The 16,160-nt window shown below is 40.2% G+C and overlaps 1 protein-coding gene and 1 long non-coding RNA gene across 5 annotated transcripts in view; one reads left to right on the top strand and one right to left on the bottom strand.

Moving 5' to 3' along the window:
* LOC146680923 (receptor tyrosine-protein kinase erbB-4-like) overlaps positions 1-16,160 on the bottom strand; it is a 376,413-nt gene that overhangs the window by 80,653 nt on the left and 279,600 nt on the right. For all 4 annotated transcript variants that reach the window (XM_085447520.1, XM_085447517.1, XM_085447519.1 and 1 more), the window contains exons 15-17: positions 12,456-12,610; positions 6,528-6,572; positions 297-429 (exon numbers count right to left, since the gene is read on the bottom strand). In XM_085447520.1, coding sequence (XP_085303646.1) covers positions 297-429; positions 6,528-6,572; positions 12,456-12,610 — 333 coding nt within the window. The remainder of the gene's footprint in view (positions 1-296; positions 430-6,527; positions 6,573-12,455; positions 12,611-16,160) is intronic.
* On the top strand, positions 9,529-11,808 carry LOC146680924 (uncharacterized). Its single transcript, XR_014917841.1, has 3 exons — positions 9,529-9,713; positions 11,342-11,553; positions 11,637-11,808. It is a non-coding gene; the product is annotated as an uncharacterized LOC146680924 (long non-coding RNA).

Below are 16,160 nucleotides of genomic sequence, written 5' to 3'. Positions count from 1 at the left end.
GATCTTTGACTTTCACCTTTGATAATGAAGTCCGCTCCGCTCTCTAACGCTTCCCAGAAATGAACCTTCTTCAAGGCAAGATCGATGGGCAGCGGTGACCATGCATAATTTTCCAACCTTCCTTTGCGCTGGCTGCTTTGGCTAAGTACCTTAGCCAAGGTTTAATATTTCAAGGTTTCCTTAAAGGTTTAGTGCAATGAAACCTTTTAAGGAAACTTAATTCAGCTGAAAGCATTCAGAAAACACAGGTGAGGAGAAACCTCCCAATATGTTTGCTCTACCCTCTACTCTCTCACCTCTGTCTCCAGGAAACGCCGCAAGGCCCTCTTCTTTTTGATGCTTTTGCGGCGAACATAAACGGCCACGCTGAGCGCCAGAATGACGATGATGAATAGGCCGCCGATGACTCCAGCTGCTATCAGGGGTGTCCTGTAGAGACAGGGGAAGAGAGAAAAAAACACATGAACACTGCTGAAACATTAAGAAACTAACGAGCACACTGCAATAAAGTGCAAACCTCAGCCAGTGCTGACAAATTATCCAATCTGCTCCAACACCCTTTAGATTTAACCCCTGAAGGTCAAATTGAGTCTTCTGCCGGAAAAATGCGATGCTCGCTTCAAGATCGCCATAAAAGTTTATTAGTGGAGCGGCCCATTTCTGTTGGGCTAAGAGATCGTTTGATGTCAGTGGAGCCATGTGGAAAACAAACAATGTTCTGCTAAGAGCCTTTTTCAGCATCTGCTAGCAGCAATTAAATAGCTTGTTTGTGCCGTGTTTCGCACAGTTAAATTGTCGATTTTTAATCGGTCAAAATGCTTCTAATGTAAGGCTGACACACACTCATCACCGGGCATCTAATACTGAAGCCGCTGATGTTTCATAGACAAAGTGTCCCTTTAACTGCACACAGCAACACTGGATGATAACATAGTAGTCTTGTTTTAAATATTGAATTTTACTGATGCTCCAGTTTTCAACAACAGTCATCTTAAGCTGTTTTGTATTCTAAGGTAAAGGAAATGTGCCTGAGGTGCTTGGTGAAGACACCTATGACAGAACAAGGCAAATGTGACGGGATGCCATGATCGGTCTGGGTGAGGGGAAACAGAAGTCCAAAACAGTAGGACAGAAAATCGCACATTTATCAGACAGAAGCTGTGCATTGTTTTCTTCACTTTTTCTCCCTGCTAGGTTAGATTTACGTACCAAAAACTATTCAGTAAAGTCTAAATTATTAGATGTAGGGGGAAAAAAAGCTAAGATGAGGTTTAGATACCAAAAACTACTTGGCCGGCTTTACACTCCTATGTGTCTACGTCTAATGCGTCTAAAACTACTTTGTTCGGTTTATGCACCAAAATCTACTTGTCTAGGATTGGGCATTAAAAACTACTTCTCAGGCTTAATGCTTCTACAACTACTTAGTTGGGTTTATGCACCCAGAACTACTTGATTAGGTCTTTGGACTGAAAACTACTTGTTTTGGTTTACCCACTAAAGATTTGTCTGGCTTTGTGTTCTTTAAACTACTTTGTTGTTTTTACACACCAAAATCTACCTAGCTAGGTTTAGACACCAAAAACTACTTGGCGGACTTTACACTGCTAAAACTACTTAGTTGAGTTTATGCACCAAGAACTGCTTGATTAGGTTTTGATACCAAAATCTACTTGGCTAGGTTTAGGGATCAAAAACTACTTGTCATGCTTTGAGCTTCTAAAAGTACTTTGTAGGGTTTATGCACCAAGAACTACTTGATTAGGTTATTGGACCAAAAGCTGTTGGTTTGATTTGCACACTAAAATTTATTTGGTTTATGCACCAAACCTATTAAGATAATTGGGTTGGGTTTAGGTGAAAAACAATAACATACATAACAATAACACTGCTGATTTAAATGACATCAATGGGTCCATATGAGATGATTTGCGAGACCAGGGCTGTCTTCGCACAGATGCCAAAGGACACTTTGCACCTATCTCTGAGACACCAGCAGCTTCGACAGTGAGACAGTATTTGACGCCCCTGGAATGAAAACCGGGTTGGTTTAACTCTTCTTGCAAGTATTTTCCTTTTTTCTGCCCTTGCTGCATGGCTCATGACTTCTTAGATCACCTCCCCGACTCATGCCTTACTCTTCAAACAGTCCAATCTCCCACCAGCAACCACCCACAATCCTTAATGTGACTGTGGCCAGTCTTTCTCAAGTTGCTCACACCTTCCCTCATGTTGTTGCAGCGACATGCAATAATAAACAACCTCGGACACACACAGCTATTTTTACTACCTTCCCTAACCCATTTCACCAAACAGTCCCACCCTATAGAGCACAGAGCAATTTCTAATCGAAGGGTACTTCCATTTTCACAGGTCAGAAGATAAAAGCCTTTGAGGCTATGTGATCCTTTTACTTGCTTTATTAAAGGAGCCACAGCTTCTGCTACACCGCGCTGGATTTCCTTATAGTTAATCCAAGCCCAGCAACTCATACGAATTAGTTTTCACTGACTTTCAAATTTCGAACAAATGAGAAATTAACAGTACCTACCCTTCGCAAATTGCTTCTCCATCTTCTGAGGTGAATCTTGCTTAAGGCAAGCCTAAAGGTTGGAAGTTAAAAGCTATTTCTCTTCACTAATGATGGCACTAATGCATTTGCCATTTACATACCCCTTTCACTTGTGTCTAGTGTTACGCTACTACTCAATTCTTTTCTTAATAACACTCTTTTCTTTTGTTACCCTCATTCTTCTTCTCTTTCTTTCCAATCTGTATTCCATTTTCCCCTTCTTGCCGATGGCAGAATCAACACAACCGCATAGCATAAAATAACACCTGCTCCCACCTGATACCTGAAGTTGAAAACTCTATTAGTTGTGGAAGCCATTAGCGGCTAATGGAAGACTTGTGTACCACGGTGCTCTGGTAGAGGAAGGTGCCGCAGCATTTGCCATATCGATTGTGATGGACTTAAAGAAGGGGGAGCTTGAAATTTACAAAGAGGCTGTGGGCTTCGACATAATGAGATATACGGCCATGTGGTGAATAGTAATGCGGCAGTTTGAAATGATTAGGTCGAGAGGGGAAGACAGACAAGGAGAAACAACAAATAAAGGAAGTGTAAGGGGTGGGGGGAGCTGTAGATAGGAGGTGAGAAATAAGGAGAAGGCAGGAGGGGGGAGAAAAAAGAACAAACAAAAGAAGATGAGAAACTGGCAGTGACACAAATTACAGAGTGAGACAGCGCTAAACAAGGGAAAGGACTACTTTAATTAGGAGGATAGGTTTTATAGCAAGACAAGTGACACAGGGTCATCAGATGAGACAGGGGAATAACGCTGCTGTAAGAGCAGAAGAAGAACCCGGAGACTCAGCAAAAGACTCCCAGAGGAAAGTAAAAAGGTCTAATTTTCTGGGTTTAAGAGGACCTCGTGGCTTCTGTTTTTATTGGTATACTGGTTTGGTTAAATTCTAATGACTCCGTCTCTCTTTAGAATTTGCTCTAATTGTCTTTTATGGGTGTTTTAATAGAACTGTTGTCGTCCTCGGGCTGTTTAGGTTCACCACATGTTCTTAACCCTACTTGCTTGCTGTTGTTTTGCCCTTTTGTTAATAATAGTAATACGGTTCTCTGTGCCGTAGCTGGTAACGCAGCTGCTTTTATGTATTTTGGGGATTTCTTGCTGCCACCTGCTCTTTCAGCCTTTTGAACATTTAGTCTTGTATCTTAATAATAATAATAAAATTCTGTATTTTAAAAGTGTGATCTTTTTAATTTGTTTTTGTACTTTACTAAGCCAAGATATAATAGCAGCCAAGTCCCATTTCAATATCAGATCCTGGTTTTATAAAAAAGTTCAACAGTTTGGCAAATGCACCTATGTGTTTCCTTTTAGCACAAAAATCTGGGAGAGGATTAGCCAACAAAAGTAACACACAACATTGGGCATAACCAGCTATGAGTTAATTGATGTCTGGACCTCTGTAGGATGGTAAAAATTGGCACCTTCAACTTGTACTTTATTTGCATAGCACATTTAAAACAACTAAACCGAAAGCACTAAATTCTCTAAAAGCCAGGGAAAACAGGCGAGCTTTGGGTAACAACATGAAGGCCCCTAAATTATTATCAGATCTGGTGTTCAGGGGTAGCGGGTCCACAGTGTAGGGCCTACAAGTATTATAAGAACAGTAGAGGACCTTAGTGCCGTAGCAGGAGTCTGGATACTTAAAAGCTCAGATAAATAAGGGGAGGGGGGCCCATTCAAAGACTTAAAAACAAGCAACGGAATTTTAAAATCCATTCTTAAATAGACAGGAAGTCAGTGAAAAAAAGAGTAAAACTGGGGTAATGTGACGCTCTAGATCAGCGGTCCCCAACCGTTTTTGCGCCACGGACCGGTTTATGCCCGACAATATTTTCACGGACCGGCCTTTAAGGTGTCGCGGATAATTACAACAAAATAAAACTAGTACTGGTACCAAAAAAAAGAAGATTTATTCATAACACACGTGAAAAGACCCAGGAAAACCGAGTTAACGATAAAAACAATAACAAAATAACGCTGAAAACCGATAAAAACCCCGAAAAGCATACATTTCACACTTGAGCCTCTACTCTCGCGGCCCGGTACCAAACGACTCATGGACCGGTACCGGTCCAAGGCCCGGGGGTTGGTGATCGCTGCTCTAGATGGCTTTTACTTTGAAAAGACTCTGAAAAGGCCCTACTGTGCCTCTGACTGGGTTGCGTTTAGAGGTGTTAGGTCGAAGTGTGACTCATGACGAATGGTTTCTGCTGTTGTGTAGTAACTTTTTTTCCCAAATGCTTTTTTTTAACATTTCAAATGAAGGGATGATTCCATATTTCCACATACCAGAAAAGGAAAGCTGTTTTTTTTTTTAAGTTTTCAAGATTTCAACTGTGTTGTAATGCTTTGATCTAGTTTATTTAGAAGTTTAGGCTACTGGTCAGTGGGGCAAACGTTTTACCCCTAAAATGTGATAGATTAAGTGAAAAAAAGCCTCACTATTTTCTAAACTCTGATTATGACCCTGCACGTAATGAAATCACTACTTGGTGCACTATATTTACCATCTGCCATTCTAATTCTGAGTGTTTAAATGATTCACCGTGCTGTGGATCAAAAAAGAGGTAGCGTCTTTTACCCAATTTAACCTGAATGTTCTTAGATATGAAAAAACACTAACGTAGCAGATCAGTGATTGTAATTACAGAACTAGCTATTATGTCAGGAGTCTCTGGTGGTGGTCTGTCAACATAATAATCAAAATGGAGCTAAAACGTGCTGACAAGTTCATTTTTTCTTTACTCTTTCCCACAGCTTTCCATCTTCATACTTTACACAGCTACTTTACAGAAGTGGCTTCCCATCATCAGTTAGTTATTAAAGTGTTATCAGTTTTGCATCTTTTAATTATCAATGAAAAGATTCATTTAAAAGATTCACAATTCCTTTATACCCTCTCCAATGTGTTAAAAGGCCTAAAACTGATGTGTCACTATGACAAGTCCAAGTAAACAGATATATAAAAATAAATAAATAAATTAAGCCATTAAATGCACCATGACATTATTAAATAAACGTATAAACAAATTATTTGATAAAGTATTAGAAGAATACTCAATTCTGTTTTCATTTGCTTATGTGTATTATTTCCCCGTTATTAATTTGAATTTTTTTTGTGCATTTCTGCTTCATTACCAAACGAGGAGGGGGCTTTCAGCCTGATTAGAAATTAGCAATCATCTCACCGCAGGATGCCGTCTCTCTAAAGGATAAAAAACTGATACCACAGAACACTTCCAATGACAGACGGTCTTATTTAGAATGCTCAAAAGAATGTAAAAAGAAGAAAATAAAAATAAAAACGTGACCAAAAACGTATAAATATACTTAATATAAAGACTGGTGCTTTTAATGGCAGTTTCTTAATGTATATTTTTCTTTTGGCCACCCAAGTACTGCTTTTGCCATCACTGAAAAATAAATATAATAACGAAATTAAAATTAAAAAGTTAACTAAAAATGTAAAATTAAATTTTAAATAAGAAGGACAATATAAATATAAAATATAAATATAAAAATGTTGCTAATATCAGTTTTTCAAGCAAAAATTTACAACATACAAAGGACCAAAATCATCATTTATAATCAAATAAAAGAAACATTTTGTAAATATCTTTTGGCACTTTTGGTCCTCCATACACTCTATCCCACATCTGTTAAGGTTTTCAGAGGATTTTTGTTTTCTTTTTTTTCCCCTTGCTGGTTCCATCTACACATATCAGACACAGTCAAAGTAACATAATTGGACCAGACGAAGGCTTAGCACAAGCTTAGACAACAACATAAGATTCCCATGTTACCTGTCAGATGGACTACACTGTTGTTAATGAGCATCATAAGGTACGGGATTTAACAGAAACTTTAATGAGTTTTAGCAGGATCTGATGGTGGTCTCCCAGTCCCACATCACAAATGTATCCTGAGATGCCTTACCTGTCCATCATCCCAACACAATCTTGGAGTCTTGGCCCGACGCACCTGCAGGGCAGAGAAACCAGAGAGATCATCCATTAAATCGGGGACAGGTTATGAGTAAACCTCATGTTGCTTTTCTTCCACGTCAATCAGCTGTCACTGGGCAGGGACCTGTGAAATGTTGAATCCCGAGCATGGCTGACCGCTTGTCAATATGACACGAAGAGGTGTGTGAGCTGGAAGGCTTGTTTGTTCTCATTTGGTTCACGTGCTATTTCAATGGATTTCTGGGCTGAGACAAAAAACCCAACAAACATCCCAACATACATCATTTAGTTCAAACCAAAGTGCTGTTTCAAACCTATGGGGAAATCAATGGGAAAGAGACAAATATCAATCTAAAAAGAAAACTTTCAATAGTTATAAAAGATTAATAACGGCAATTTAAAAAAGAGCACAATAAGGCCATTTCTGACTCCACTGAGCATTTCCTCATTTTAGCGACATAAAACAGTAATGAGGTTGAGAAATGTTGGGTGTGAACTTGTGATCTAAAGTTTTAGAGAATGGAGGTCAAGATTCACATATTCTGGTATGACAGGATTTACTGTCGGGCCTTCTAGTGGTATTAACAGCCACCCTCATTCCTCACACAGCTTTATAAAGTGGCATTTACCTTAAATATGGAAGCTGCAGGGATATTTCTTAAAAGAATCTAAAGCCTTTTATGGCATACAGTTTTATTGCAGTGGTGTTATACTGTTTGCATGTCTGCTTGATAAACGGCTGAGCATAATGACAGCTTGTCAGTGAGGAAAAAGGAGCCGCCCAAGTGATGAATACACAGATAATAATCACCTAAATATGCAAATCTCCTCAGCTCTTTGGGGTTTTTCCGCTCTCTGTATTTACAAAAATTTACATTTACAAAAGCAGCTTTCAAAACCCACCGCACGCTACCTGCCCAGAGACACGTGGCAGATGGACAAGACTTCCTACTCCCTAAAAAACAAAGTAAAGCATTAGAATTGATCAAATTGATAGATAGCAGCATGTGTTTCCTTCAAGGATTGGTGGAGAGAGAAAAACAGAGGTAAAAGAGCAATGTGACTGTATACGTATGTGCGACAAGCTTTTTGGAGTTAACCATTTTATTGGGTAAGCTATCTGTATTTTGGGCGAGGCCTGTATGGGTCAACCCATGGTGGAGCCTTTCGAACGCATACTACAACGTACAGTATTTGAGGGCATAGTTCAGGGTTAATGCTGCGTTTTTATTGTTACAAAAATGTACTTTTCACAAGGGTGATGGTAACTTCTGCTGCAGACCTAACATTCATGTACAATATCACTACCTACTGATCAGCTAAGTTCCTAGATGATCTTGTGGACTACAGTGGATAGATACTCGGGGTATCTATGGTTTTAAGATAGTCTAAAGCAGGGGTGTCCAACTCCAGGCCTCAAGGGCCAGTGTCCTGTAGGTTTTAGATGTTGCCTTGATCCAACACAGCTGATTCAAATGGCTTGAAGTTCTCCAGATGCCTGGTAATGAACTAATCATTTGATTCAGGTGTGTTGACCCAGGGTGAGATCTAAAACCTGCCGGACACCGGCCCTTGAGGCCTGGAGTTGGACACCCTGGTCCACAGCTTCGCTATGACAACCATCAGTAAGTACTGCATATCTCATCTAGCTGTGAGCAATGTTATCAAAGTCTCAGTGTAGCCTCAATGTAACATGGCAGCTACATCTTATACCTTAAACGTTCTGAGCTTGTATACAATTTGCAGGTAAGCCTACTTTACTGCTTTTAATTATGCTTTATTCTTTCTTTGCACATCTTGTTTTTCAGTCCATTTAACATCAGTGAGGTTTCTGCTGAAAGAATTTAGTCTCTCCAATGTCTACAATACATGTTTCCATCACATTTATTAAATTATCAATCATTTCATTGTTAATTGGCCCTGCCGTGAAATGTTTGATGACTGAAAAGAAGAATGCTGTAGTGTTTCTTGTGAGATATCACTCTTTATCTTTCGAAGAATCACATTTATCTTTTTCTCCAAGAACAAGAAATACAAGTTTATCTTTGTTTCTTCCTATCGGAACAATCAAAGCAGGATGGTGGTGAAAGCACAGCGATCAGTAAGAAGTGTTGTTAACACTAGGTAAGCTGGAAGTGATTAGAGTAGACTCTTAGCTGCTCATTAATTCCAGATCCTTGAGTGGAGGACTTTTGAACAACAAGAAAGACACAGGAGAACAGGTTTTGAATGCTTCGGTGTGTGTGCACGCGAAGGCTGTGTGAGCACACACGACACAACAAATTGCTTAGCAAATTAGGAGAGCAGGCTAACTTTGGAATTAAATCGGTGACAACTGTGGCTCCTCAAAAGTCACTTGGTTGTCAATTAAATGGTGTACCAAATAGCTAATTAGCAAGTAATCAGTGTCTGTATCCAGTGTTGTGTTGTGTGTGTGTGTGTGTGTGTGTGTGTGTGTGTGTGTGTGTGTGTGTGTGTGTGTGTGTGTGTGTGTGTGTGTGTGTTTTCAATCAGTTTTCTTTCTGCATTAGCAGAGAACAAAGGACTTTTCTGACAACAGACACAACAAGCCAGGGATTATTTTTTGTCAGGAAAGTCGTCTAATGAGTGACCTGCCATGTGAACGTGTCCTTAAACAAGGTACCGATTCTATACAAGATAATATTAATATTAATATATATATATAATATAATATTCTTAATATATATATATAATATTCTTGATCTTCAACTTGTGTATCTGTAAATAATTTGTACCTTTTCCATCCTTTGTCATCCCCTCTACTTCGAAAATTCTCCTTTCCATGTCTCTTTAAAGCTGCACTGATACTATCAACATTTACAGGCTAGCTGCAGTAAAATAAAATGACCTCCTGCCATGTTAGAGAATGAACATTAAGTTCCTTTCTACTGCACATCGTCTCGCCAGCCCTGTTGCTAGGATTCAGAAGTCTAACTTTGTTTGCAGAGACCACCGACAAGCTCCACCTCAGCACCTCACTCATCATCTTCTGTCTGTCTTACCAGTCCCCACTGTTCGGCTTCTTCCATAATAGTCTCCCCACTAGCAGAAAATCTAAAAAGGCCTGGGCTCAAGTTCAAAGCCAAAGCCATACTGGCTTCAAAAAACAAGCTTTAGAGGATGAAAACATAAACAGGTAAGAACGGTAAATTTTCCCCACAACCACAACTGCCATTCTTTTGAAGACTTATACTGCTTTGGCCTCAGTATTAAAGTATGTCGGGAGAGATGTGATGGCTAAACTATTATTTATAACTTTGATTGGCAGGCATTTTGTAGAACATTAAGAAACTCACATAAATTCACTGTGTGTTTAAATCTGCCACATTTTATTTAGTTATTTTATAGTTTAAAAAGGAACAGAACACATTTAAAACTAAGTGCACTGGTGATACCGAGCTGCTAATGTACATCTGTTGTCTCAGAGCACACAGACAGTACTCAACTTCAAGACAACAAAAACAGCACATAAATAATATATTATAATATATGATATATAAAAGTTAATCAGTGATAAAATTCAATCAATATGAACAGACAGATAAAAGGCTGCTGGTGGTTGCGCTAAACTTAGCAAAAAAAGTGATGTTATCACATCCTTCAGAGCATTAGGGCACAGGTTAACCTTTAGGGAAATAATACTTTTGGATTTGTTGGGTAGAATATGATAGGAAGGTTTACACCGTTTTCATTATTTTTATGAAAAAAATAAAGCTAAGGACTAGCTTAGTTTAATGCTAACTGGCTTAGTTTACTGCTAAGCTAAGACCATTAGCTTAGCAATAAACTAAGCCAAATAGCAAATAAGGCTAAAAAAAATATATATATATTTGGCTCTGTGCAAAATTATATACAACACAAACATCTGCCCAGTTTTTGGAGGTTGATGGGTTAGCTAATGGGGACATTTATAAACCTGTTTCCTGTCTCTATACATGGCTAAGCCGATTTCCAACTAGTTTTGGCTACTAGCTATCATGGTCTGGGTGCAGTGTTGCCAACTCCTCAGTAAGGAAAATTGCTATTGGCTGTCCTAAAACTCGCTAGAAGTCGCTAAATGACGTCATTGCCTAATTTGCATAATTGGTCATGCTAATCTAATTGTAACCTATGTTGTTGGAGAGAGAAATAACATCGTGGAAGAGACATAAAGTGAGTAAAAAACGTCCTAAATTGCATTTAGAGTTTATATAGAAATACAAATTAAATTTCTTTTAGCAATTATTGTTTTTTTTAATGTCACTATTCCAACCCTGCTCCTTTACCCGGGCTTGGACCGGCAAAAGTGACCCGAAATAGGCACTCTGGTGGAGTTACTTTGTGTGTGTGTGTTTATAAGTAGTTTTAAACCTTGCGATCCACAAAACAGCATAAGAGTAAAAGAAGAACTGACTGCGTTACAGCACCCGCTGCTTGTTGAGAGTAAAAGCAATACGCGCTTTCACGTCTTTTTTTTAGAAAAAAAGTCGCTAAGGGGTCTGAAAACTCGCTAAATATAGCGACAAAGTCGCTAAGTTGGCAACACTGTCTAGGTGTGGCTGGAAAATTCCGCTGAAGGTCTGGACATCCCTGGTATCCACCCATGGGCAGGGCCTACAGCCTCCCTCACCTGAAGCTGATTGAGGCAATTAGGTTGGAGATTTAAGCTGCTTGCTGACACTGCTTCCTCGCCAGTTCGTCAACTACCCTATGTTGGTAACCAGGCCTCATGCGTCTTGTCTATGATTCTCAATGCTTTACTTACCTTGCAATCTTGTGTTCTAGTTACTCCTGGAAATTCCATCACACTGAACCACTCATCTTGGAAATCTGGTTAACCCGCCTGCTTTCAGAATCATCTCCTTGCCTCACCTGCCTGCCCTCCTGCCCTTACACCACCACAGGATCTTCACCGCTCAGTTACAGCTGACACACACCACCAAACCCACCCAGACCGCACTACCTCTCCTTCAACGCTTCCATCTCCCACCTGCACAGTAAGACGAAGATTTTCATAGCTTCCATCCTCTCCAGAACTCCTCATTGGCTACCGCTTTAACACTGCTCTCCTCTCTTCCAGTACGTAGCTAATCACCAGCCAGCTGCCGTTGCTTTCTTGGACCTGTCCCCTTGCTTTATCCCTTTCCCCTGGCCAAGACCCTCACGTCCCATGTGTCAAGCCTAAAGCCAAGTGCCATCGTAAACATCATTCTTGTGCTAGTTAATAAACCTTTGTTGAAACCTTTCCTCAGCCTCCGCTTTGGGTAATCTGCACGTGGGTTTGATTTTTGGTACTCGGCCTCCAGCCGTTTTGTGACACCAGCGTAATGTACTAATGAGGGTGCTGTCAATCTAACTGTTAGCAAGAGAGCAAATCTGTATATTTTCTGAAAGTTAAACTATTACTTTAGTCCAATTTTAAAACCCACTACTTATATGCAAAACAAGACACTACTAATAGCCACTTGAGGCTAACTTCAAAAGTGAGCCATGATACACCCCATGTTAAAATCCCCAACTTTACAGCAGAATTAATCATATTTATAGCTTAGTATAACAAAACAGTTTAGTCTCTAATGTCCTGTTCTGTGACAACTATATGATTATTTTTTAAATACGAAACTCAGCCTTTTAAATTACATTATGCCTTAAAGAAATACACGAGTAGCTAATTGGATATAAAGTGGCAAATTCAACTCAATTTAAGAATATTCGTGGTGTAGATGATTATGTACCCTCTCTCACTCATAATGCTAGAATTAAGGCTAAAAAACTTTAACAGCATAAAAGCACCAAAGCCAGAAGCTGCTCAGGGTAACTATGAAGGCGAGTGGACACTTGAAAGAAACGGATTAACTTTTATACATAGACACATCTTTATGTATCATCCCTCTCTTACCCCTGGGTGCAATTGGCATGGCAGGGATGACACTCGTTGTTGGCCTTGGCGTATTTGAAGATGAAACTGTTGGCTCCCTGCAGCCCATCGGGGCACTTCTCTACGCAGTTAGGGCCGTCTTTGAAGTGGAGGCATTTTACACACTGGTCTGGGCCCTGTGAGGAGAGCACAACAAGGAGGAGCGAGATGAGAAGATGGGTTACAAAGAGGGTGGTAGACAAGGGGTGAATAAAGAAGAAGGAGGTAAAGGTGGCAGTAAGAGGAGATAACATAAAACAAGAACAAAATAATGGGTGAAGAGCTAAAAGAAACCAGTGGAGAAAAATAAAGTTAAGAAAAAGTTCATGGAAATTCATACAGCGATAATCCCACATGAATCCCAAGCAATGATTTATACATTGTATTGCAAAAAGTATTTGCTCGTGTGCCTTAACACACACATGAACTTGAGTGACCTCCCATTCTTTATCCATGTGATGTTGGCCCACAATTTGCAGCAATAACAGCTTCAGCTCTTCTAGGAAAGCTTACCACAGGTTTAAGAGTGTTTATGAGAAGTTTTGACCGTTCTTTCAGAAGAAAATTTATGAGGTCAGACACAAAGGCCTGTCTCATAGGCTCTGCTTTAATTCATCCAAATTCATTTGTCCTTGCTTTGTGCACTGGTCATGTTGGAAGAGGAAGGTACCACCCCCAAACTGTTCCCACAGATGTCTTGGTATGCTGATGCATTAAGAGTTTCTTTCACTGGATCTAAGGTAATCCCCCCTCCACCAAACTTTACAATTGGCACAATGCAGTCAGACCAGTACTGTTCCCCTGGCGACCATCAAACCCAGACTCTTCCATTTGATTTCCAGACAGAGAACTAAGATTCGTCACTCGAGGAAACATATCTTCACTACTCTAGAGTCCAGTGGTGGGGTGCTTTACACCACTGCATCCGACCCTTGGTGATCTAAGGCTTAGATGCAGCCATGCTGCCATGGAAACCTGCGCCATTAAGCTCTCTACGCACCGTTCTTGAGCTAATCTGAAGGCCACGTGGAGTTTGGAGTTGGTGACGTCTGTGCAATATGTGCCTCAGCATCCACAGACCCCAGTGTGATTTAGTGTAGCTTCTACTTTGTTCTAATCCCACTAACAGTTGACGATTGAATATTTAGTAGTGTGGAAATTTCACGTCTGGACTTGTTGCACAGGTTGCATCCTGTCACATTACCACACTGGAATTCACTGAGCTACTGAGAGTGATGCATTCCTTCACACATTTTTGTAGTAGCAGTCTGCATGTCTGGATGTTTGATTTTATACACCTGTGGCCATGAAAGTGATTGGAACACCTGAATTAAAAGATTTGGATGGGAGAGTGAACACTTTTGGCAGTATAATCCATGTTGAGCTAAAGTGCCTGGAATTTATTCCACTGTATCCCTGATAAAACTGGGAAAATGGTTAGGGAGTCAGGTTGTGCCAAAAAAAAGTGCACACTGAAAGTGATGGAGGAGACGACAAGAGGTAAGTGAACACGAGCTCAGCTGCAGCAGGAGCATGAATAAGTTAGAATGGGAGCGGAAAACTGACTGTACACTTTGTGTGAATGTCTATGTGCGTGTGCACGAAGTGCTGACAAAAGTGTAAGCTTAAAATTGCACAGAGGTGTGTGTATGTGTGTGTTGTGAAGAACAAGTTGCATTCTGGCGGCTGGGCTTTTCAGCTCCACGCTCTGCTGCTAACGACAGCCACGGCGACCTGATGGACAGCTTCTCACCACTTGACACATTTAGACACACACCATCAATAAACATTATGCTCACTTTGCGTAGTTGCGTGTCTGTGTGTGAGCAGGGCAGATGCATACAGATGTCCGAATGCATTTAAGTATGTCCGTGGACACTGCGCATGTGCGTCTGCGTGTGACTGAGCACCCGTGGATGATTGACTCTGGTGTTATTCACTGCTCAGCTGTGACCAGCATCCCAACGTCACCAGCCTTTGCGCATCCTTGAGGAGCTGCTCTCTCTCTCTTCATCTGTTATTCTCTCCCTCAGACAGTCATAAAAGGTTAGTCACACAGTCACTAGAATCCGTGAAACAAGTCATGCTGCACATTAGATGCAACTTTTTCGTAATGAAACATTGCGCCGTAAAATCAGCTTCCTGTACAGTTATAGATCGTACCCACATTTGTCCCACTACAGTATTTATGCCACCAGGATTCAGAATTCATCATAGTAAAGAAAAAAAACAACAAGCAGGTAATTTAATTAAATAACAGTATTGTAATGGATATTATTGGATGTAATCACTCTATACTGTATGTGAGCACAAGTAATTTAGTCCAGGGGTTTTGAAATAGCTCAGAAAAAGTTTCCAAGGATATTCTCATAACCACGTGGATGTACCTGGTTTCAAATTCGCACGTCTTGATAACGCAGAATAAGTCACATACACAATATGCACAAATGGCCATATCTTTGAATTCAGGTGTTTTCAATCCATTTGACAGAGGCGTATAAAAACAAGTACCTAACCATACAGTCTGCCTTTATAAACATCTGTGAGAGAATGGGTCGTCCTACTGAGCTAACTGGAACAGAGTGCAGTGCTGTAATAGGATGTGGGACCAGCTCCCAGTTTGGATTCGGGAGACAGACACCCTCTCTACTTTTTCTTTTTCATAACGCTTATAGTTGAATCAGGTGACTCTGAATCCTCTCTTAGTTACAGTAGAATATGCCTAGGCTGCTGGGCGCTTGCCATGATGCACTGAGTGTTTCCTCTTCACTCAGTCATGTTTATCTCATTTCATCTCTGGCTCTCTTCCACAGTGTCTTTGTCCTGTCTTCCTCCCCTCACCCCAACAAATCGTGTTAGAAAGCTGTCCCTCTCTGAGCCTGGTTCTACTGGAAACTTGTTCCTCTTTAAAGGGAGTTTTTCCTTCCCACTGTTGCCTAGGACTTGCTCAAAGGGGATTGTTTAATTGTTGGTGTTTTCTCTGTACTATTGTAGGGTCTTTACCTTTTAACATAAAGCACTTGAAGACAACTGCTGTTATGATTTGGTGCTAGATCTATAAAACTGAATTGAATCACGCTGAAATTGAATTCATGTCTTGCTCTTTCAGTATTTTTTCTGGCCCCTGGTGTCATCCATATGTATATTTAAAAATATTTATTTTGAAGGTGAGCTGTCTCACCTTCAAAATAAAAATTGCTGTAGTAAGGCACGCATTTTCCACTGAAGGGAAATGTTCTTTGTTTCTGGTTCGAACTTTCACCACACCTCGGGAATTCGTTGGTGATTGCTGCAATCACCTGTAGTTTTATATGAAGAATAGTAACTTGTCTGCAAACAATCTGCTGGTAACCAAACAAATCACAAGGAGGGTTCTGGTACAGCATCCTCATTGTGAAGGATTTCACCTGTCAACAGCCAGCAACCTCAAGGAACCGCTTAGCAAACGGTCAAGGAATACACATCGCTGACAGAGGGTCGTTGACCAGTCTCTAGACTTTAGTTGACAATAATTCTGATCATGTCCTGAGATCTGTATTCAGTTACAACATCTAGACTGATTTGTCAGCTTACTATATTTTCTTTTTATGCTTTTTACAAGTACAAAGTACAGAAAATATATAGTAATTCACAGGAATTTTAGCAAAAACTACCGCAGTTATGTTGTGGAGATTATTTTTGGCATAT

Source organism: Copadichromis virginalis, linkage group LG23, assembly GCF_057382275.1.
Source record: "Copadichromis virginalis isolate Kocher_CV1m ecotype Utaka linkage group LG23, C_Virginalis_male_GT1.1, whole genome shotgun sequence".
Classification (NCBI taxonomy): Eukaryota; Metazoa; Chordata; class Actinopteri; order Cichliformes; family Cichlidae; genus Copadichromis; species Copadichromis virginalis.
The sequence above is the reverse complement of the archived record's forward strand: the minus strand, read 5'-3'. Positions and strand labels throughout refer to the sequence as shown.